Source organism: Rhinolophus sinicus, linkage group LG07, assembly GCF_036562045.2.
Source record: "Rhinolophus sinicus isolate RSC01 linkage group LG07, ASM3656204v1, whole genome shotgun sequence".
Lineage (NCBI taxonomy): Eukaryota > Metazoa > Chordata > Mammalia > Chiroptera > Rhinolophidae > Rhinolophus > Rhinolophus sinicus.
The window spans coordinates 49,460,557-49,482,881 of NC_133757.1; the positions used below are offsets into that span (position 1 = coordinate 49,460,557).

At 38.2% G+C, this 22,325-nt stretch overlaps 1 protein-coding gene and 1 pseudogene across 5 annotated transcripts in view; both read right to left on the reverse strand.

Annotated features, from left to right (window-relative positions):
- Positions 1 to 22,325, reverse strand: part of ASCC1 (activating signal cointegrator 1 complex subunit 1) — a 91,010-nt gene that overhangs the window by 24,361 nt on the left and 44,324 nt on the right. For all 5 annotated transcript variants that reach the window (XM_074339572.1, XM_019745952.2, XM_019745949.2 and 2 more), the window contains exon 8: positions 547 to 671. In XM_074339572.1, the coding sequence (XP_074195673.1) occupies positions 547 to 671 (125 nt within the window). The remainder of the gene's footprint in view (positions 1 to 546; positions 672 to 22,325) is intronic.
- On the reverse strand, positions 16,629 to 17,750 carry LOC109454805 (small ribosomal subunit protein uS8; annotated as a pseudogene).

Genomic DNA, 22,325 nt, shown 5'->3' on the forward strand with positions numbered 1-22,325 from the left:
TCAACCATGGTGCTATCAATATTTTGGGCTGAATAACTCTTTGTTGTGGGGCTGTCCTATGTGTTCCATAGAGGGCTAAGCAGCATCCCTGACTTCTACCCACTAAGATGCCTGGAGAAACCCTAAAAATGTCTCCAGATCATCCCAAATGTCCTGTGGGGGGGCAAAATTGCCCCTCACTCAAAACCACTGATCTAACATTTACTTTTACTAGCTAATCTTCCTTTCTTCTTTCTTCTTTTCAAAATAAGTCACCGAGTATTGCACAGGACATACTTACACAAAAGTAATTATTCACTGTTTACCTAATATTTACCTGGGCATCCTCTATTTCTGCTTGCTAAATATGGCAATTCCATGTGTGACAGAAATAAGATTTGGAATACCACACAGCCTCTGCACACTTCCATTGTACTCATCAAAACAAGCTAACACATCTCAAAAAGAAGATGTATCAGAAATCCGTTGACAGCCCATCCTAAACCCCAGGGAGATAATACAGCCTTGCTGGTCACAAAATGTGCTACAGTTCTATGGAGGACTTACCATTGGGGTCTTTCCTGAATAGAGTATTCATGACTGTAGCGTGGAGTTTCACACTATTCCATTCTTTCACTATTAGTCCAGATGCCTGAAAACGTTCCAGCACTCGATCAACTAATTCCTGCAGCCTGAAGAATTGAAGAAAGAAGTACAGAAATCTTAGTAAACTCCTCTAGCCCTGATTACTAATTAAGCAACTTTTATGGAGCATCTGCGCTGGGCTAATCACTGTACAAGGCCCTGCGGTGCCCAGCACCATGAAGCTCACAGCCTCGTGAAGAAGACAAACATGGAAACAAATAACTGCAAAGCATGTCAGGGAGTGTGAAGGGAGTAATCAACTGTATATGAGGACTTGGAGAGGACCAGGTTTTCACAGAAACTTTAAACATGGTCTTTGAGAAACATGGAAGTTTATCATTTTGGGAGTAGTGCTCAAGAAGCCTGGCTTACCAGAGTTGCCTAAAAGGAAGTGCTTTATTGGTTCCTCTAGCCACAAACCAAAAGCTCCTGTGGCTGATGTGTTTGCGCCAGGATCAAATGTGGTCCGCTACGACTCCGAGACATTTCGTCACTGGGAAGGCACATGCACTGTGAAGATCCCAATCGTCTGTACCAATGTTTCGATGAGGTGGAAGTACAGTACCAACAAAGACAACTACATGTAAGAAAACCCCGGGCTGCATAACATTCCCCATATGGGCTCTGCGTGGCTCTGAGCACTACGAGTTCTGCAGTGGGTGAGCTCTAGCTCGATGACAGCCACTCATTCCTATACCTCCACCAGCATCAATTCTCACAGAGGAAGTTTTCATTCCATTCAGATGTTTTGCTCAACAATTGAAGAATCAATTCCCTTTAACATTTCTTGTAAGGCCAGTCTAGTGGTGATGTACTTGTTCAGCTTTTATTTGTCTGGAAAACTCTTTATAGCCCCTTTAATTCTTTGCCTCTTGTCCCGTCAAGAGGGGTCATTATCCCAGCAAGTGTGTGGTGGAGACCTTGGTCCTTGGCCTCAGGAAGCAGCCATCTTCTGTGACCACTCACTCACGTGACAGTGAAATTCAGCCTGCAGCTTTCACATGTTGTGCCAGGACACCCACCCTGAGCCCGGAGAAGCTCTCACTGAACGCGGGCACTGGCGGGGAGGTCCACATCAAAGGACAGAGCAGCGCGCCTGTGGCACTGGGAGGAGCCTGAAACCGTTCAACCTTTCCTTGGCTGTTTTGGAGATTGGTGCTGCGTGCTAATTGACTTCCCTGACTCAAAAGAACCTTTTATCAGTCACTAACGTACTAATGAACAATAGATCTCACATTTTTTTAGATCTTACATATTTAGATGTACTAGTACTACTCTTTGTGTCAAACACCACTTCTTTTCTTAGACGCAAGTAGCCCTGAGATATTTAGAGAGTTCATGAATCTTCCATTGCTCCTCGGGCCGTGGCCCTGTGGAGAGCAGTGAGCGGCGTCTCCCCGAGCAGGGCTGGACGGGTCTGCTTTATGTGAGGTGTGGGCCAAGTCCACCCTGTGTGGCCCAGCTGTGGGAGCTCCCGTCTGGCAATCATTCCGGCTGCAGCAGCTGAGTTGCTCAAGGCCTATCTCCAAGTGGACAACAGCCTCTGGTACCCCCACCCCCCATTACATTTCACCCACTCAGACATGGGCCAAACAGCCCTCTTCTGCAACCACTGCATACACTGCAGCAAGAGGGAGTTATTCTCCCCTAGAGACTGACTCAGGAGCACAGACGATTCTTTTCCCCTTTATGGCTTTCAGGCTTCAAAGTTCCTAATTAATCTCAAAATTCTAATTTGTTTACCTTAATTGTTTCTATGAAATACTATTAACCAAAGAATATTTATAACATGTGTAAGCCATAATTATTATTATAATAATAAAAGAAACACCCACGTCTCCTCCACCAAACTTCAGAAATAGAACACAGTATTGGGACCAGAGTGAGGCAAGTGAGGTAACTTGCTTTGGGCACAAAATTTAAGGGGGTGCCCCAAAATGCAGTTAACCAAAATAAATCATGTTTTAATGTAGTATTTTTAAAAATCAAAATTAATGCAAAAATAATCTACAATGAAGAAAATATCAGAATTCTGAATAAGAATGGGATGAGTGCTACTGAGTTCTCCTTTTGCCTCAGGCACCAGGACGGCTTGGCCTGAGATACAACATGACAACACACCAGTTCCTCAGGACGCTCCCTGCTCTAGAGACCCCAGGGACTCTTCTGCCCACCCCAGCATGCGGCGGAGCAGCCTATGACCCTCACTTAGCACTGCTCAACATGCTCCCTCTACTTAGCAACCTGACAACTGCCACCTCAGTGCTTCCTGTTCCCTGGGCCACAGTTGCCACCCGTACCACCCTTCCAGGCACAACTCAAATCCCGCTTCTCCACAAAGCCTCCTAACTACCCTAACACCCGACTCCCCCATATCCATGAGCAGTGATTTTGTCCTCTGAAATGCTGCCCCACTTGTAAGGTGTGCTCTGCTTAGCATTCTCAGGGATGGACCCTCAGTGTTTCAAGTTTGTCTGTTTTGTTCTCCTACCGCATTGCATGCTCCTTAAGAGCATGTGATTCTCGCATTTGTCTTAATCCGCCAGAGTACCATTATCCTTGGCTTTCTGTAACTACTGGCTGTGATTGGTTAACTGATGCATTTGATTGATTAAAAAGTGAAACTTGAATGTGAAAAAATAAAACAAACATGGTCTTGAAGGATCATTAAATATTCCCAGATAAAACAGGAAAGGAAGGACCTGACTTCTAGCAGGAGAAACAGCATGTGCAATGATGCCACGGCACGCAAGGTGACAGCTGATGTGGAAAACGGCCAATTATTTAACATAACAGAGAGAGAAAAGGGACAGTGGTGATGAGCAGGATATAAGTAGTGGTTGGACCATGGGAAGCCACAAAAATTTTTTAAAATGGAATTATGTGGTCAGATGTCCATTTTCAAAAGCTGACTCTGTGGCAGAGTCGAAAATGCGTTAGAAGGAGTAGAGACCAGTGTACAGAGGTCAGCTGGGCAGTACTATAATAGTACAAACAACAACAAACACAATGTGTCAGGCACTATTCTTAGCACTTTATATATGTGAGCTCATTTAATCATCACAATGAAGTGCTATTTTACCAATGAGGAAACTGAAGCACAGAGAAGTTTTGAAACTTGACCAAAGTCATAGAACTAATACATGGCATATCCAAAATTAGAATCTATTTAGTCTGGCTTTAGAGTATATGCTTTAAGAACAGTGCTACAAAGGGGGAAAGCATGAAGATCTAAACTATGGCAGGGGCAATGAAAACCGAGACAAGGGAATGGATTGAAAAGAGCAATGTGAGCGAGAAGGACCCTCCGATACGGCAGTGCTGAGACAGAGGAAGCCGGTGGGGGTCACTCCCCAGAGTCTGCAAAATGACCAGGTGGGTCACTCACTGCCAAGGGGGGAACTGTGAAGAAGCAATTGTTATTATGTTGAGTTGTGGTATCGGAAGTGTTAATACTGTGTACATTTTTGAAGATGTGGCACGGGATATCAAGTAGGGTATGTCCAAGAGAGAGATGGAAATACAACTCTAAAGTGCAAGAGAAAAATGTGGGCGAAAGATACAGATCTGGGAGTCATTGGTGCACAAATAGTAGTTAAAAGCAAAGGACAGTTGCAGCCCTAGTGGAGAGTGGGGGCTCAGAGCCAAGAAGAGACCTAAGGATACAGCCCTACAGGACACTCCTATGTAAGGGGCAGAGAAGGAACCAGCAAAGACCATCAATAAGGATGAGGAATAAGAAAAGTAAGGCTTCAGAAAGGCTGAAAGGAGAACTATTACAAGGGGAAAACAAGGAATAATCAGTATAGCACAATGCTCTAGAAAAGTAAAGTAAGAAAAGGAACAAAAAATGCCTACTTATTTCTCACAATCAGAACATTTCACTGGCACACTGGAAATAGAAGCCTTGTTATAGAGGACCAAGGGGAAAATGGGGGGAGGGGGAATTAATGCACATAAACTCTTCCAAGAAACTTAAAAGGAAGGGGAGAACAAATGCCTTCATAATTAGAAGATACAGAGTTGAGAGCAAGTTGGTTATGTTTGTTTTCAATGAGGAGAAAGAGTTGAAAATGCTTAATGACAACAAGAAATTATCCAATAGACAAGGAAGATGAAATTTTAGGCAACAGAGGTAATTGACAGAACAAGATCTCAAAGCAGACTGGAAGGGCTGATGTGCTCATAGGTGATGGGAATAGAGGTGAACAAAACAAGTCCCAGCCCTTGAGCAGCTTACATTCTAGTGGAAGGAGACAGACAGCTGGAAAATACACTATGTCAGGTGGTGCTAAATGCCATGAAGATAATGAAATGGAAAAGAGGGAGGAGAATGCGATGGGGTGTAAGTGTACTATTTTAGATATGGTGATCAAGGAAGGCCTCCCTGATAAAGTGACATTTGAGCAGATACCTGAGGGAACAGCATTCCAGAGAAAGGGAACTGTAAGTACAGACATCTGAGGCAGCATGTGAGTGGCAGGATGAAGAAAAGCAAGCGGCCAGTGTATGGAGTGAAACCAGGGAGAGGTGATGAGGTCGGAGACATAAGGAGGGTCAGGTCATATGGGGCTTGCACTGGGCTCCTAGACCTTGTAAGGACTGTGGCTTACACTCTGAATGGGGTGGGGAACTTTTGGGGGGTTTTCAGCAGAAGAATGACATGATCTGGCTGACATTTTAAAAGGAAATCCCTGACTACTGTTTGGAGGACAGATGTGGTGGAGGGAAGGATGGAAGCTGGAAGGCAGTTAGGGAGCTGTCGCAACCACCCAAGTGGCTGGAGTAGCAGTGGGGGTGGCAGTGGTGGAGGTGGTGAGAAGTGGTAGCTTTTCTGATATACAGGAGTCAGGAGTTGAAGGTGACTTTAGAAGGATTTTTGTCCTAAACAACTGAAAGACTGAATACCAAAGAACATGACACATTCAAGGATTCTTGAGAAATTCTGCAGAGAGGAAAGGGCAGCAATGAGATGGAAAGGCAGGCTGCTGAAGCCAGGCTGTGAAGGCTCCAGTGGGCCGGGGGTGCTGGGGTATTATTTAGCAGGCCACCGGAAACCAATGGGGGTTTGTAAGAAGCAAGATACCAGGGGGAAAACTAAAGCACAGGGGCCAGTTAAGAGACATGCTGTGCTTCCTTACATAGTTATCTTAATTATTTTTCTGATTACAAAAATAATACATATTATTCATTACAGAAAAAAATGGAAAATGCAGAAAAGCATAAAAATGAAAACATAACCTCATCATCCACAGATGAACACAACTTTTGTTATATATTTTTTAAAAAATTAAAGTTTATTGGGGTGACAATTATTAACAACGCTACATAGATTTCAGGTGTACAATTCTGTAGCACATCTACACATCGCATTGTGTGTTCACCACCCAGAGTCAGTTCTCCTTCCATCACCATATATTTGATCCCCTTTACCCTCATCTACTACCTCCCTCCTCTCTTACCCTCCAGTAACCACTAAACTATTGTCTGTGTCTATGAGTTTTTGTTTCTTCATTTGTCTTGTTCTTTTGTTTTCAGTTTTATATACCACATATCAGTGTAATCATATGGTTCTCTGCTTTTTCTGTCTGACTTATTTTGCTCAACGTAATAATCTCAAGATCCATCTATGTTGTCACAAATGGTCCTATTTCATCTTTTCTTACCACCGAATAGTATTCCATTGTGTATATATACCACAACTTCTTTATCCATTCATCTATCGAAGGACATTTTGGTTGTTTCCATGTCTTGGCCACCGTAAATAAAGCTGCAATGAACATTGGAGCACATATATCTTTACGGATAAATGTTTTCAGATTTTTTGGGTAGATACCCAGGAGAGGGATTGCTGGGTCATATGGTAATTGTATTTTTAATTTTTTGAGGAACCTCCACACTGCCTTCCATAGCGGCTGCACCAATCTGCATTCCCACCAACAGTATATGAGGGTTCCTTTTTCTCCACAGCCTCTCCAGCACTTCTTATTATTTGTCTGGTTGATGACAGCCATTCTAACTGGTGTGAGGTGATACCTCATTGTGGTTTTTATTTGCATTTCTCTGATGATTAGTGATGTTGAACATATTTGTATGTTTTCTTTGGGAAAATGTCTATTCAGGTCCTCTACCCATTTTTTAATTGGACTGTTTGTTTTTCTGTTGTTGAGTTCCTTATATATTTTGCATACTAGCCCCTTATCGGAGGTGTTGTTTGCAAAAATCTTCTCCCATGCGGTTGGTTGCCTCTATTTTGTTGATGGTTTCTTTTGCTTCTTAGTTTGATATAGTCCCATTCATTCATTTTAGCTTTTACTTCCCTTATTATATAATTTTTAAGTCTTTTTCTACAGATATGTAACAATTTTTAAAAGACAAAACATTTTTCTATAACTCGCTTATTTCATTTAATATTCCCTGAATATTTATCCATGTCATGAAAGTTTTCTTAAATGTCATTTTATATTATATACCTTTTAGAGGAGTTTAAACCAGCAATAGAAGTGGCTAGCCAATAAAATATTGGTAAGGATGGAGAAAGAGCACTGATTCAAGAAAATGACTTTGTTCCGACATTCCTAGGGGAAAATAAAATATATTCAGACTGCACATAACTCTGATTTTAGTTTATTGATTTAATTAACTGTGTGTGTGTACCTCCAAGCAAAGACCTACAGTATATTGGGTCCAAAGTTTCTGATTAACTAACACCATCACAGAACCGTAAAGTTTTGAAATGTTTCTAAATACTACAACATAATTTAAGTCTGAACATAACAAGCACTATAAAATCCACCTGAATTACAAACCATAGCAGAAGGTTAAAGAAAAATAAGTGGGTAGGGAGGAGTTCGGCTATACAGAAACAGGAAGCAAAAAACACTAGAGGAAAGAAATTAAATTTAAAACTAAATGAAAGAAACCAGTCTCCAGTTTTGTCTTTCTGGAAAATTAAGATTTCTGTCTAATTTACAGACTCTGAACTTTGAAGGGACTAAAAGACCTTTAAAAACCCTAAAAAGTTCTTGATTAACCTGCTCATTTTACACAAGAAGAAACAAAGCACAGACAGGTTGAGCTGCTCAGAGTCAGGACACAGGGACCAGAATCCAAGTCTCCTGGCAGCCGTTTTCCTCTAAATTCAATTCACTGTGCGCTCCAGTAAGGTTGGCTCCTTATATTACTCTCTGCTTTATTCTGGCACCTAAATTAATGCCTAACTGACACATAGTCAATGCTCAATAAATAGTTGTTGCATGCATGCATGCATGAATTCACAGAAGACAAATATTTTGGAATTCTATTAAAAGAACATCAGGGCACTTGGGCACAATCACTAAATTTCAGGTTGATGTCATGGATACTACACTTGACAATGTCAGTATATTTCCAACAGTATAGTCTTTCAAATCTTACTTCATTGATCCTTTCCTGTTAAACTATGAATGAGTCACAAAGCTTCTCTCTATGCCTTTGCTTCCTCATAATTGAACTGAAAATAATGGTTGCTATGAAAAAATAATAAATTATTCTTAAGCAGCTTTATCATATAGATAGTGCTTGGGTTTGAAAACAGAAGCCAGTTATTAATGCTTTAAATTTAAGCTCTTAGTTTAAAGGCCTGTAAGTGCTACAAAGTTCAAGCATTCTAGAGCCATCTTTATAGATATGGACTTGTACTGCAGAATGATCACGGATTCCTTAGATAGTACAAACTTCAGGCTTTTTTTTTTTTTTAAGGAGGGAGCAGCTCACAGTGGCCCACGTGGGGATCGAACCAGCAACCCTGGTGTTATCAGCACCACGCTCTAACCAACTGAGCTAACTGGCCACCACTCAAATTTCAGGCTTTTGTTTGGGATTTCTTCCCCAATTTAATTCAGTTTTTTAAATTATTATTTATCTTTATTATCAGTTTCAGGTGTACAAAACAACATAATGATTAGACATTTACACTCCTCACAAAGTGATAACCCCAACAAGTCTACTATCCGACACCATGCATAGCAATTACAATACCACTGACTATATTCCCTATGCTGTACTTTACATCCCACGGCTATATATATATATATATATATATATATATATATATATATATATATATATATATATAGCTTGTGTCTTCTTTAATTATATATCTATATAATATATATATTTATTTATTTTTTAATTATAGTTGACATTCAGTATTATTTTGTATTAGTTTCAGGTGTACAGAGCAATGGTTAGGCATTTATATAATCTATGATGTGATCCCCTGATAAGTCTAGAACCCATCTGACACTACTGTTTACAACATTATTAACTATATTCCCCATACTGTATTACACATCCCCGTGACTATTTTGTGATTACCAATTTATACTTCCTAATCCTTTCACCTTTATCACTCATCCCCTACCCCCCTCCCATCTAGCAACCATCAGTTTGTTCTCTATATCAATGAGCCTATTTCTGTTTTGTTTGTTCGTTTATTCTGTTCTTTAGATTCCACATGTAAGTGAGATCATATGGTATTTGCCTTTCTTAGTCTGACTCATTTAGCTTAGCAAAATATCCACTAGGTCCATCCAAGTTGTTGCAAACAGTATGATTTCATTCTTTTTTATGGCAGAGTAATATTCCATTGTATAAATATACCACAACTTCTTTATCAGTCATCTATCGATGGGCATTTCGATTGTTTCCACATCTTGGCTATTGTGAATAGTGCTGCAATAAACATAGGGGTGCATATAATTCAGTCGTATCCAATTAATATTTCCTGAGTGCTTACTGTTGATAGGCATTCTGCTAGTCGCTACAAGAATACAAAACTAAGTAAACATAGTCTTTGTTATTAAGGAGCTTACAGTCTATTAAGACACCAATAAAGAAGACACAAGCAATACAAGGTGCTTTGGGTAATTTAAATGGGGAGGAGACGAGAGCTGGGTGGGCTTAGAACAAGAAGCTAACTCTACTCAAATCATCCTGGTCTATCAGCTGAATGAGTAAATGGCTTACGAAAACAACAAACATTCACTGAACATTTACTATGAGCCATGAATTATAAAAGGCACTGAATATATACGATGATGAGTAAGACATACTCCCTGTCCCCCCTCCAATTTTATCGTCTATTTGAGGAAAAGAAGAAGAGAGGAGAGCAAGAAGGAAAGACAGCATTTGAACACAAAAAGATGAGGAGTAACATGAGAGAAATTTTAGTCACAAGAAACAAGATTAACAAAGGCACAGGGGATCATCAGTAAGCAATGAAGCTGATTGGGACTCGGGGCAAGCACAAAATAGTGGAAGATCAAGTTGAAAAGTAAGTTGGATTCAGACCACAAGATCTTGAATGCTCGTCTGAGGAATACGAATTAATTTAAAAGACACTGTGAAATGATGGGAGATTTTTAAGCAAGTAAGTCTTGTATAGGCTATGATTTAGGAAGACTTATGTAGCAGTATTTCATTGTGTATGTCATACACATGACATAAAAGTAATGTCTAGGTAATATTTCATGACAAGAATGAACTGTAGAATAATATGCGTAATGGGATCCCATTTGTGTAAAATAACATGCACAGACAAGGACTCTTCAGCATTGTTTGCTCTGCTCACAATCTACTGGGGAGGAAAACTGGGAGAGTCAGGGCAGGGAGAAGAGGGCCATTTAACTTTCACTTTAGCCATCTGTAAGGCTTTATTTTTAAAAAAAGAAAAAAGGTGTAAAAAAAAAAAAAGATTGGCTGTGAAAGGAAGATAACAGTGATGCTGGCTGTATAGTTGTGGAATTTAATTCTAATTACATCCATACACACACCTCTCTCATCTTTTCACCAAACTTCTCAAAAGAGTCTGTCTCCAATCATTCTTCATCTACTTGTCTGCCCCATCATAAATACATGGATTACAGTGAAACAGAACTAGGTGAAACCATAATTCTGCCATTTAGAAACAAAAGACTACTACTGACCTTGACCTGGCCAAGTATACCAAGTATACCTGAACAAGTATAACACCTGCCTGTTATAACAATGTTAAAAAAAATCAGATAAGCTAAAAAAAAAAAAAAAAGTTACTATCCAGAAAACAACCACTGATAAGATTTTTACGTATTCAGATTAATTGATTTATTTTTCTCTTGCTCGCTCTTCCCACTTTTAAGGGGGGAGGGAAAGTAAATGTACATATTTACACATTGTTTTATAATCCATTTTCATCACACAAATACTCTACAGTGAATGTTTTCCATTTTTCCAAGACACTTGTTAGTAGATCCATACTATTCTCTATTCTACAAATGTTCCAATCTTTTTCCCCACCAGTGATTTTGATGAATATTTAGATTGTTTCCAGTATTTACTGTTATTCACAATACCGGAAAAAATATCTCCACATACAGATATTTGCCCATGTATCTGATTAATTCCATTGGAAAAATTCCTATAGGGAGAATCAGCAAGTCCAAGAAGTATAAAATAAAACTCTCAGAATAAAGTGCCAGCTTGCTTTCTGGAAAGTTTGTACTAATTTATACTCTTAGCAGTAGTGACCTTCTCATGTCACTTATCAAACACCTACTTAGTTTTCTTCTATTTTTAAAATTTGTCCTTCCTCCCTCCGTCCGTCCCTCCCTCCCTCCCACCCTCCTTTGCTCCCTCCTTCCGTTCTTTCCTTTCTTACGTACTGAAGTTAGTTTGATTTAGCCTCTATAAATCAGGGGAAACAAATAATCCTCATTAAACAAAAAATATTATCTTTGGTATGAGAAAGAATTCTGTTACATATGTATCTATTTAATATCACTTATTAAGTTCAGTTTGATGAATAGTGTTTGATGCATATTAAAACAATGTTAATTTCTAGTACAAATCAGTTTGGAGGCCAAAAGCCTCTTCCTAACCACTCAGGTTCCCAACCCTTCTCAGACAATAAATGTTAGTATGGCCCACACCATCAAAAGCTGAGATTATACCTCTTATTTTCAAAACCCAGCTCTCTCCTAGATGAGAGAGCTTTTGTAACTTAAGCCTGGTTAATGAATTATTGGTCTTACCTATGTTAGCCTTCCTAGGTAAGGTATATATTCTAAAAGGTATTACCTGGACATGAGGCTTTAGTTGAAATACCAACTATAGAAGGAATTTCAAGGCAGACTGTTGGAAGATATTTTTTTAGCTACAATGGACTTCACAGTGCTTCTGAAAATTACACTAGAGATAATTATTTACTTAATTTATACATATTGAACTGGTCTAAACATATATAATCCACTATTTGCAGTAATTAATTTCCCTACCCATGACAATCCCTTCCTGGTTTTCATCAAGAGTAGTTTTTCTCACAGTCTTTAAGCTTAAGGATTTCTGGAAGCTTGCGGGGAAAGCTGACCTTTTAGGAATTCTGAGAACTTTCTATGTGCGCATGCTTTTATGTAGCTAGCAGAACTCTGAGGTTGAGCTCAGCCACAAACCCACATAAATATCTTCTGAACAAATTTTTATAGCATTTTATATCAATTTAACTCTGCAAATATGTTTATTTTATCAAGTGCCTATATCCAAGTTATATTCCTTTCACTTGTATTGGAAATGAAATTGATAAATAAAACTGGAAAAAATAAAGTTTTCCAAAAATGTTTCCCATACACAAAAATTGTTTCATTAGTTCATCAAAGTTGTATTGGTAGTTACATGGAATACATATTCTCCTTTTTTTGTTGTTTCTTGGCATTTATTTTCTTTGTCTCTAGATTCCGTTGATGGTGCTGTTGGAATTTTAGTACATCTATGGCTTTTTCCAGTTATCATCCTCATCTCTATCCTAAGTCCTCAATGGTGACCTTATCCTGGCAGAGGCTATAAAAGATTCACCAGGCACTGGCATGAAGACTCTCTGTAAATAGACACTGAGAAAACAAACTACCAAGTATTCCTCCTCCACTGATTACTGACTCAAAAATAAAATAATAAAAACAATTTTTTTTTATGCACTGGAGATAAAAAGACATCATGGAAGTACAACTTGTTCCAAATTATGTATAAAAGATAATCCTGACCTGAATAGAGAAGAGACTTTCAGGCCCTTTTGTGGCTAAAGAGATTACAGTGTCATCTGGTCACATTCACATGCTCCTCTTGCTTTTTCTTCTTTCCTTTGCAGTGACTATGGTTGTAACCTGGCTTTTCTGTCCACTGTCTTCTTCCCATGGCATATGTGAACCTAGGTGTGATAGATGACTTCCAGTCCTCTTTCCATTCCCTGTCTCTCATAGCATGTAGATGGGTACCTTTTTACAATTCACGAGGCATCAGAGACACACAAGGAAAGACTGAGTTGTGCGGCTTCAGGACGAGGGACAGCCACCATTATCCTTGTGTGGAGCCCACCGACCTGTGTTTTCTTTTAATAGCTTAGTTCTTAAATAGATTTAAGGTCCTTACAGTAAGGGTCATTGTACCAGTTTTGTATTCCTTATGGTGTCTACGAGAGTGCCTGGAATGGGGAAAGGCTAAGACCTTTCCCCTTAAGATCAGGAACAAGATGAGGCTGCCCACTTTCACCACTTTTATTCAACATAGTTCTGGAAGTTCTAGCCACAGGAATCAGGCAAGAAAAAGAAATAAAAGGCATCCAAATTGGAAAGGAGGAAGTAAAATTGTCTTTATATGCAGATGACATGATACTATATCTAGAGAACCCCAAAGACTCCCCAAAAAAACTATTAGAACTGATAAATGAATTTAGTAAAGTAGCAGGATACAAAATTAATATTCAGAAATCAGTTGCATTTCTATACACCAATAATAAACTATCAGAAGTAGAAATCAAGAAATCAATCCCATTTACAATTGCTTCTAAAACAATAAAATATCTAGGAATAAATTTAACCAAAGGAGTAAAAGACCTGTACTCAGAAAATTATAAAACACTGAAGAGAAAAACCAAAGAAGATACAAATAAATGGAATCACATACCATGTTCATGGATAGGAAGAATTAATATAGTTAAAATGCCAATACTGGGGCCGGCCCGGTGGCTCAGGCGGTTAGAGCTCCGTGCTCCTAACTCCGAAGGCTGCCGGTTCGATTCCCACATGGGCCAATCGGCTCTCAACCACAAGGTTGCCAGTTCAATTCCTCGAGTCCCGCAAGGGATGGTGGGCTCTCTGCCCCCTGCAACTAAAATTGAACACAGCACCTTGAGCTGAGCTCCCGGATGGCTCAGTTGGTTGGAGTGTGTCCTCTCCAACCACAAGGTTGCCGGTTCAACTCCCGCAAGGAATGGTGGGCTGTGCCCCCTGCAACTAGCAACGGCAACACAACTAAGACTGAAAGAACAACAACTTGAAGCTGAACAGAACCCTCCACAACTAAGATTGAAAGGACAACAACTTGACTTGGAGAAAAGTCCTGGAAGTGCACACTGTTCCCCAATAAAGTCCTGTTCCCCTTCCCCAATAAAATCTTTAAAAAAAAAAAAAAAAATGCCAATACTACCAAAGCAATATATAGATTCAATGCAATTCCTATCAAACGACCAATGACATTTTTCTCAGAAGTAGAACATATAATCTTAAAATTCATATGGAACCATAAAAGACCCCGAATAGCCACGGCAATCTTGAGAAATAAGAACAAAGTGGGAGGTATCACACTACCTGACATCATATCATACTATAAGGCTACAGTAATCAAAACAGTACGGTACTGGCATAAAAACAGACACATAAAAACAGAGAGCCCAGAAATAAATCCATGCCTATATGGTCATTTAATCTATGACAATGGAAGCAAGAATTTACATTGGGGTAAGGACAGTCTATTTAATAAATGGTGCTGGGAAAACTGGACTGACACATGCAAAAAAATGAAACTGGGCCACCTCCTTACGCCATATACGAGAACAAATTCAAAATGGATTAAAGACTTAAAAGTAAGACCTGAAACCATAAAACTCCTAGAAGAAAATATAGGGAATAAATTTGAAGACATTACCCTGAGTAATATTTTTACTGATATATCACCTCAGGGAAGGGAAGTAAAAGAAAAAGTAAACATACGGGATTACATCAAACTTAAAAGCTTTTTCACAGCAAAGGAAACCATCAATAAAACAAAAAGGCAGCCTACTGAATGGGAGAAGATGTTTGCCAATGATACATCTGACAAGGGGTTAAGATCCAAAATTTATAAAATACTCATTCAGCTCAACATCAAAAAAACAAGCAACCCAATTAAAAAATGAGCAGAGGACATGAAGAGACATTTTTATAAGGAGACATACAGATGGCCAACAGACATATGAAAAAATGCTCAACCTCTCTAATCATTAGAGAAATGCAAATAAAAACCACAATGAGATACCACCTCACTCCAGTCAGAATTGCTATCATCAATAAATCAACAAACAACAAGTACTGGCGAGGATGTGGAGAAAAGGGAACTCTGGTGTGCTGTTGGTGGGATTGCAGATTGGTGCAGCCACTATGGAAATCAGTATGGAGGTATCTCAAAAAAACTGGAAATGGAACTACCTTATGACCTAGCAATTCCACTCTTAGGTATCTACCCAGAGAAACCCAAGATGCTAACTCGGAAAAAATATATGCACCCCTGTTTATTGTAGCACTATTTACAATAGCCAAGACATGGAAACAACCAAAATGCCCACTGGTAGACGACTGGATTAAGAAACTGTGGTACATTTATACAATGGAATATTATTCGGTTATAAAGAAGAATGAAATCTTACCATTTGCAACAATATGGATGGACCCAGAGAACATTATGCTAAGTGAAATAAGTCAGTTGGAGAAAGACAAATACCATATGATCTCACTTATATGTGGAATATAAAGAACAGAATAAATGAGCAAAGTAAACAGAAATAGTCTCAGAGATACAGAGGAAAAACTGATGGTTGCTAGAAGGGAGGCGGGTGCGGATAAGGGAGAAAAGGGGAAGGGATTAGATAGCACAAATTGGTAAACTACAATATTGCCAAGAGGAAATGAAAGACAGTTTGGGGAATATAATCAATAATGTTGTAAAGATTTTGTAGGATGTAAGATGGGCACATGTCTTATTAGGGAGATCACTTCACGGACGGTGTAGATGCCTGACCACTGCACTGTACACCTGAAGCTGAAGCTAAATCATATTGTATATCAACTATAATTTAATATATATATAGTCACAGGATATGGAGTATAGCGTAGGGAATAGAGTCAATAGAACTGTAATAGATATATACAATATCAAAGGGGCAATAGATTGGGGAAGAGGGGTTATCACTTTGTGAGGGGTGAAATGTCTATTACATTGTTTTGTACACCTGAAACTAACTAACTAACTAACTAACTAACTAACTAACTAAATAAATAAATAAATAAATAAATAAAAGAGTGCCTGGTACTTTGTTAGTATATACTAAACTATTTATTTGGGGATATTTATCTTGTGTTCAACCACTGGTTAGAACTTTTACTGTTCTCTTGTCAATTTCAGAGCTTCTCTTAGTAGACTGTTATATTATCCGCAAATAATGACAATTTTTGTCTTCTTTTCAATTGTCTCTGTTTTATAGCTTAGGCATTTTTAGCCACAGGTTTCAGAAAAATGTGTTTAAGATTAACGGTTATTGTAGGCAACCACATTTTGTTTCTGATTATAATGGGAATAAACCCAGTAAATATTACCATTCAATATGACTGTTGATTTTTGCTTTAAAATAGATATTTATCATAATAGGCAGTATCTTTCTATTTCTATTTTCTGAAAGATTTTAATGAAAAAAATAGGCTGAATTTCATCAAAAGCCTTTTAGGCATGTATTTACACATTATTTTTAAGTTTGATCTATTAAGTAGGATATTATTAGATATCCTGGTCTTAATGCATCTTTGCATTCCTGAGACAAACCAGCTTAGTCATAATGGAGAGTATTCATCTGACTCCTACACTCCACTTTCAGAAAACTGCCAAATTAAGCAGATTTTACTCTTCTTGTATCGATGTATCAATTCTCATTGCTCATGTTCTAATTCAGGCCTTCTTTGCTTCTCACCTGAATTACTGTAATGGCTTTAAAATATTTCCCCTTCCTATTCCTGGCTCTTCACTTCAATTACATATATAGTGTATAATTGCATTAAATTTACGCAGAACCATTTGGGGAGAACTGACATCTTTATGAAACTAAGTCTATCAATGAACATGGGCATCTCTCAATTTGTTTGTAATTTCCTGCAAAAAGGTCTTGAGCATTGTTATATTTATTCCTAAGTACCTTATGGTCTTGGTTGCTATTGTAAATAGCTAATGTCTTTTTTTATTTCTTTAATTATTTTCCCATGCAGGCATTTTATTTGTATGTATGTATTACATCCCCAGAAAAAGAATCCCAGGATTTTTCCACCTGTGTTTCGTCTTGCTTCTTCATGGTCCACAATGCCCAATAAGGTTGTCACTACAATGGAACCAAACTGACGGCACAGGAGCAAGTCGTTCTGCCATTTTTCTAGATCTTTGAGTTGCACATCCAGTCTGGGGCTGATCACTCCACACTTATTTAACCTGCCTGTGAGGTTCACAACCATTTTCCAAGCTCTGTGATCCTCAGTGATTTCAAATTCGCCAACGTTACCATGGTTCCGCATCACAGTTAGAAACTGGACGATGACTTCGGAGCATGGCCTAATAAGAACCCGGTGTTTGCCTCTCTTCTTGGCATTGTTGAAGCTCTTGAGAGCATCAGACAGGACATTAATGCACACCATTATGGCGGCACAAAAAGATGGCAGAAAGAGGATGGGAGGGGCGAGTGCATGGAGTTATGGGATAATGTCTTTTTTAAATGATGTTTTGTGTTTGTTACAGGTGTATAGAAAAGCAAATTGATTTTATTACACTAATTTTATAGTCAATCACTTTGTTAAACTCTTGTTATTTCTAATAAGTTGATAATTGTAAATAATCTTATTTCTGGTAAAAAAAAATCACTGAAAATTATTAAGCCTTACTTTATGATCTATTATGTAATCAATTTGTTTCAGCTATTTCATGTGCCTGAAATGAACATGAATTCTTTAATGCTGAGTATATAATTCTAGAGATGATTGTTACATGAAACTTGTTAATTATTAAAATCTTCTGAATCTTTACTGATTTTACAGCCGCTTAACCTACCAATAATTGGAAGATAATGTTGCAATCTCCTCCTATGACGATGGATTTCTCGATTTCTCCCCAATAAAATATTAATTATATAAATTTGGCTTAATCTACTTTGAGACTGTTCTGTTAGGTTCACACAAGCTTAGACTTCATACATCTTCCTGGTGAATTGAACCTATTATTATGTAATAGTCCTCTTTATTGCTAATAATGGATTTTTCTTTAAGCCTATCATGTTTGCCATCCATTCTGTAATGCTTTCTTTTGGTACTTGCCTAGTATATCTTTCTCCTTTCTATTATTTCAACTGTGAGGGAAGAAAAAACTTTCCTCTACCCTTCAAGGTTCTTTTTTGGCTGGTCTAATAATTAAATCTACATGAGACAGATTAACAAGAGAAAATAACCAAATTTAACAGGAATCCCACATACATGAGAGATTTACACAGAAAGGGAAAATGAGGTATAGATGACATTCTGAACTAAGGATGAGGTAAGCCACCATGGGGCTTCAGAGAGGAGGAAGGTTGTTGGCAGGACAATAAGAAGAGCAGATGTTCAGTAATTAGAAGTTTGTCCTGACATAGATAGGTCATAAAAATTTATTTCTAGTGATAAGTTTTATTATGGGCAAGGCCCCTAATTTAAGTTATTTAAGGAAGAGGTGAAAGTATCTCATGAGCCTGCAGGGTCTTGATTGCCTTCAGCTCAAAATATTTCACATGCCAATTTGGCACATTTTGGGAAGGCCTGTTCTGAATCCGTTCACAACCTTATGCTGTGGCTGTATCTCCTGTAAAGAACATATAGCTGACTTTTGTTTATATCTAATCTTATAATACCTTTATGAACTGGTGAGTTTATTTCATTAACATATAAATATTATGTGTGTGGACTTCTTCCTACCACCTTACTTTTTAATTTCTACTTATTCCTTTTTCTTTCTATGCTTCTTGCCCCTTTTCGGAAAGAATTTGTATTTGTTCCTTTGTCTTTTTCTATTTGTTTGGAATTTATTCCCACTATTTTTAGACTTACTTTTAAATTTTAACAATGCACATTTAGCTTAACAAAGTTAAATAATGTCTTAACAATGCTCCCCCAAATAGTAAAAAAAACCTAAAATACTTCAACTCCAGAATTCCCCTTACTCCTGGCTTGCGTGCTGTTAGCTGACATTTATGGTAGCTGAATAATGTTACTTCTATCATTTTTTAAAAACTCTTCCAAATATAAAATAATTAGTTTACATAGACAGTGTTTGCCATTTTATGTACTTATTCATCAATCCTTTCTGAGCTCATACTATCCTTCCCGCATCTCAGACTTTCTGGATTCATTTTCCTTTACTGCAGTTATCCCATGGTGATAAATTCTCTGAGGTTTTGTTCATCTATAAAAGTCTTTATTTTACCTTTGTTCTTTAAAGATGTTTTTTTCTTAGTACACAATTCCAGGTTGACCATTATTTTCTCTAAAAAATATTCTGCTGTCTTTTGGGTTCTGTTGTGGATCCTGAGAAGTTTTGTAGGTGACTTCTATAAGATCTTCTCTTGTCTTTAGTGTTCTGCAGTTCCATTACGATTGATTCTGATATGGATTTCTTGTTATTTACTTTACTTGTATTTAATCTTTTTTTCTTATCTATTGCTACTGCCTCAATCCAAGACCCGCTAATTTCTTCACCTGGCCATCTCATGTCATTCTCTCTCTCCCTCATTATGCTAAATCCATACCTGGAATTTGCTAGGCTTTTTCTTGCCTCATGGCTTTTGCCGAATTTTCTTTTGCCTGGAACAAAGGATGAGGGGAACCTTCCTACCCCCTTTGCCTGTATACTCCCACTCCTTTAGATCTCAATTCAATATCAATTCCTTACAGAGGTTTTCCTTGATCAGGCCGACCCCCAGTTTAAAGCGCCACGATATTTTCTCTCTTTACTCGAGCACCATATTCCCTCTGCTTTGTCTTTATCATACTTTCCAATTATGGACTTACGTGTCATTTGTTAATGTCTGTTTTCTCCATTAGTCTGTAAACTACACGGGGGCACTGACTGTGTCTGGCTCTATTCACCATCCTATATTCGTAGCCTAGCACAGTGACTGGCACACACCAGGTATTCAATAAATTTTTGTTGAATAAACAAAGGACCAAATGAAAATCCAACTTCCTTTACATGGTATATAATAGTGCTTCTATATCTGCACTTGCTATTTATTCCATTTTTCTAAAATGCTACTCCCTCAGCCTGCAAACTCCTTCTTAAGCCAATAAACCTCCTCTCTGAAGCCTTCCTTTACAAAATTTGCCCACACAGGGACATAGTTTTGCTGCCCACCTATGCACCCCTAGAACCTCAATCACAGCCGTCACCCCAGCGGACCCTAATTACTGACATCTGCTTCCTCGTTAAGACAGAGCCCTAGGGTCTACTGTACCTCACATACTGGGCATTGGAAAAACGCCTGAAGGAAAAGGGGACTGTAAATGCCCTGTAGAGTGAAGTAACTCATGGTGCCAGGTCTCTGAGGAGATAAGAAGGAATGGGGTCACGAACATAAATAAAGGGATTAGCCTCATCAGAGATGATCTGTGCCGTTTTTCAGAGAGAGAGTGAAATTGAGTGGAGTGGGTTTGATGAAAACAGATAGACTGTGAAGGAAGGTAAAAGTAAGGAAGTTGATGAATTGGCTTCCCGTGCTCAGTAAAATGCGAGAAGGCCATTCTGAGAGGGGCAAAAGTGGAGTCTTGAGACAGTAACAGACAGAACAGAATAGCCACATGTTCAACACTTAGGTCTTAGCAACAGCTAACTACTAAACAATGAGTAAATAAAAGATTGAACACAAATTCCAACCCAGTCATTCCAAATTTACCAAACCCAAGGATGCATCGATAAGTGTAGCTACACTGTCCGAGCACTTTCGAGAACAAAAATCTGATCTAAGTGGCTCCATCCTTTTAAAGATGAGGCACTTCACAGTCAATCATTTTAAGGGACTCTCTGATTTAAAATATATGAAATCACACAAAGAAAGTTGACTGTTTGTATTTTTATGACACCATGGTCTCTCTCCCATGTCTCTTGCGTTGAGCCATGTCTTTTTACGAAGAAATGCAAAAGACTGACTGTTCCTTAAAACCAGGGTCATGTCTTACTCAATTCTGTATCAATTTACATAGCCTTGCAAAAACTTTGCACAAAGGAGGCATTCAAATAGTTTTAATATTGAAATTAAATAAGAGGTATACAAGACCCTCAGACGCTGGAGATTTAGGGAGGGGAAATTACAAATCTTTTTGAAGTAATAACACAAACGTGTCTCTTGTGAAGGAGGAATGGGCAACAAAAAAGAGGAAATAGAATAATAAGAGAGATGGAAATTACTCAAAAATGTTCTTGGTTGATCACACTAATGGAGTCAATGGACATTTCACAAGAATTTTCAACTTACAAGGCCTTGACAACAGGAAGTATGCAAAATTTTAAGAGCTGGATCTGTGGGAAAATAAAGGGTGTTTTCAACCTTCTGAGCCCTTACCCCTCCATTAATGTGGGTACAAATTATGCCTGAGCACTGTCTTCAAAAGACACTTAGCTTCTACAGCTCTTATTTTTCTTCCAATCTGTAAAAAATAATATAAATGGAGCCACTTTAAAATGGAGTTGGAGCTGTCATCATCCCAGAGGAACTGCCTTGCGAGTCCTACTCCTCAAACCTTTGGAATGTTAAAACTGTGCAAAATAACCTTTGGATTGAGTTTAAAGCAATGCTGTACCCCAAACAACTGTTTGCAAAGATAACAATAAAGCAGATATTATGACTACTGGACTGAAAATTAAAAACATTCTTTAGAATTAGCATCACTGTGTTAGCTTATCTGCACCTACAGAAATGCCTTCCTTCTACTGATGTAACTGGTGTAATTGTCATCCTTTCCCTTGCCTTCCTAAATCAGGAACACTATTTGGGTTTCTGCCTGAATCAGTGCTTCCTAAATATTCTTTTGAATCTCAAAAAAATGCTTATTGCTTCTCACACTGACCTCTCCCTTTTACTTTTAGGTTATCAAATCTCAAAAACCTACTGTTCTCTACACTTGAAGACCTTCTACAGAACTAAGGGTCTAAAAGCAAAAGGTAAACATGTCCAGTGGAAACACTCAAGGTAATGATTTTATTATTCTTTCTCAGTGACCACTCTTTTCCCTCTGAGGGGCCACTAGAATACGGTAAATCAAAACTGGGGCCTATGCCATATATATGTTAAAACAGACTTGAAGCCCTAAATTAGGAAATATTCACTACTTTATTTCATGAAACACTGTAATTCCATGTACATTTTTCATATAGCTTTATGTTAACTGCAGGTCTGTAAGACTATCACAGATATTAATCTTAAAACAGAAAGGTTTACACTAATACTGGCAAAAATTAAGCAAATACCATTACAGAGGATAAGGAAACAAATTAACAGAAGTCAGGCTGAGTCGCTGTGATGCCCTATAAAATTACAAGGTTAATCA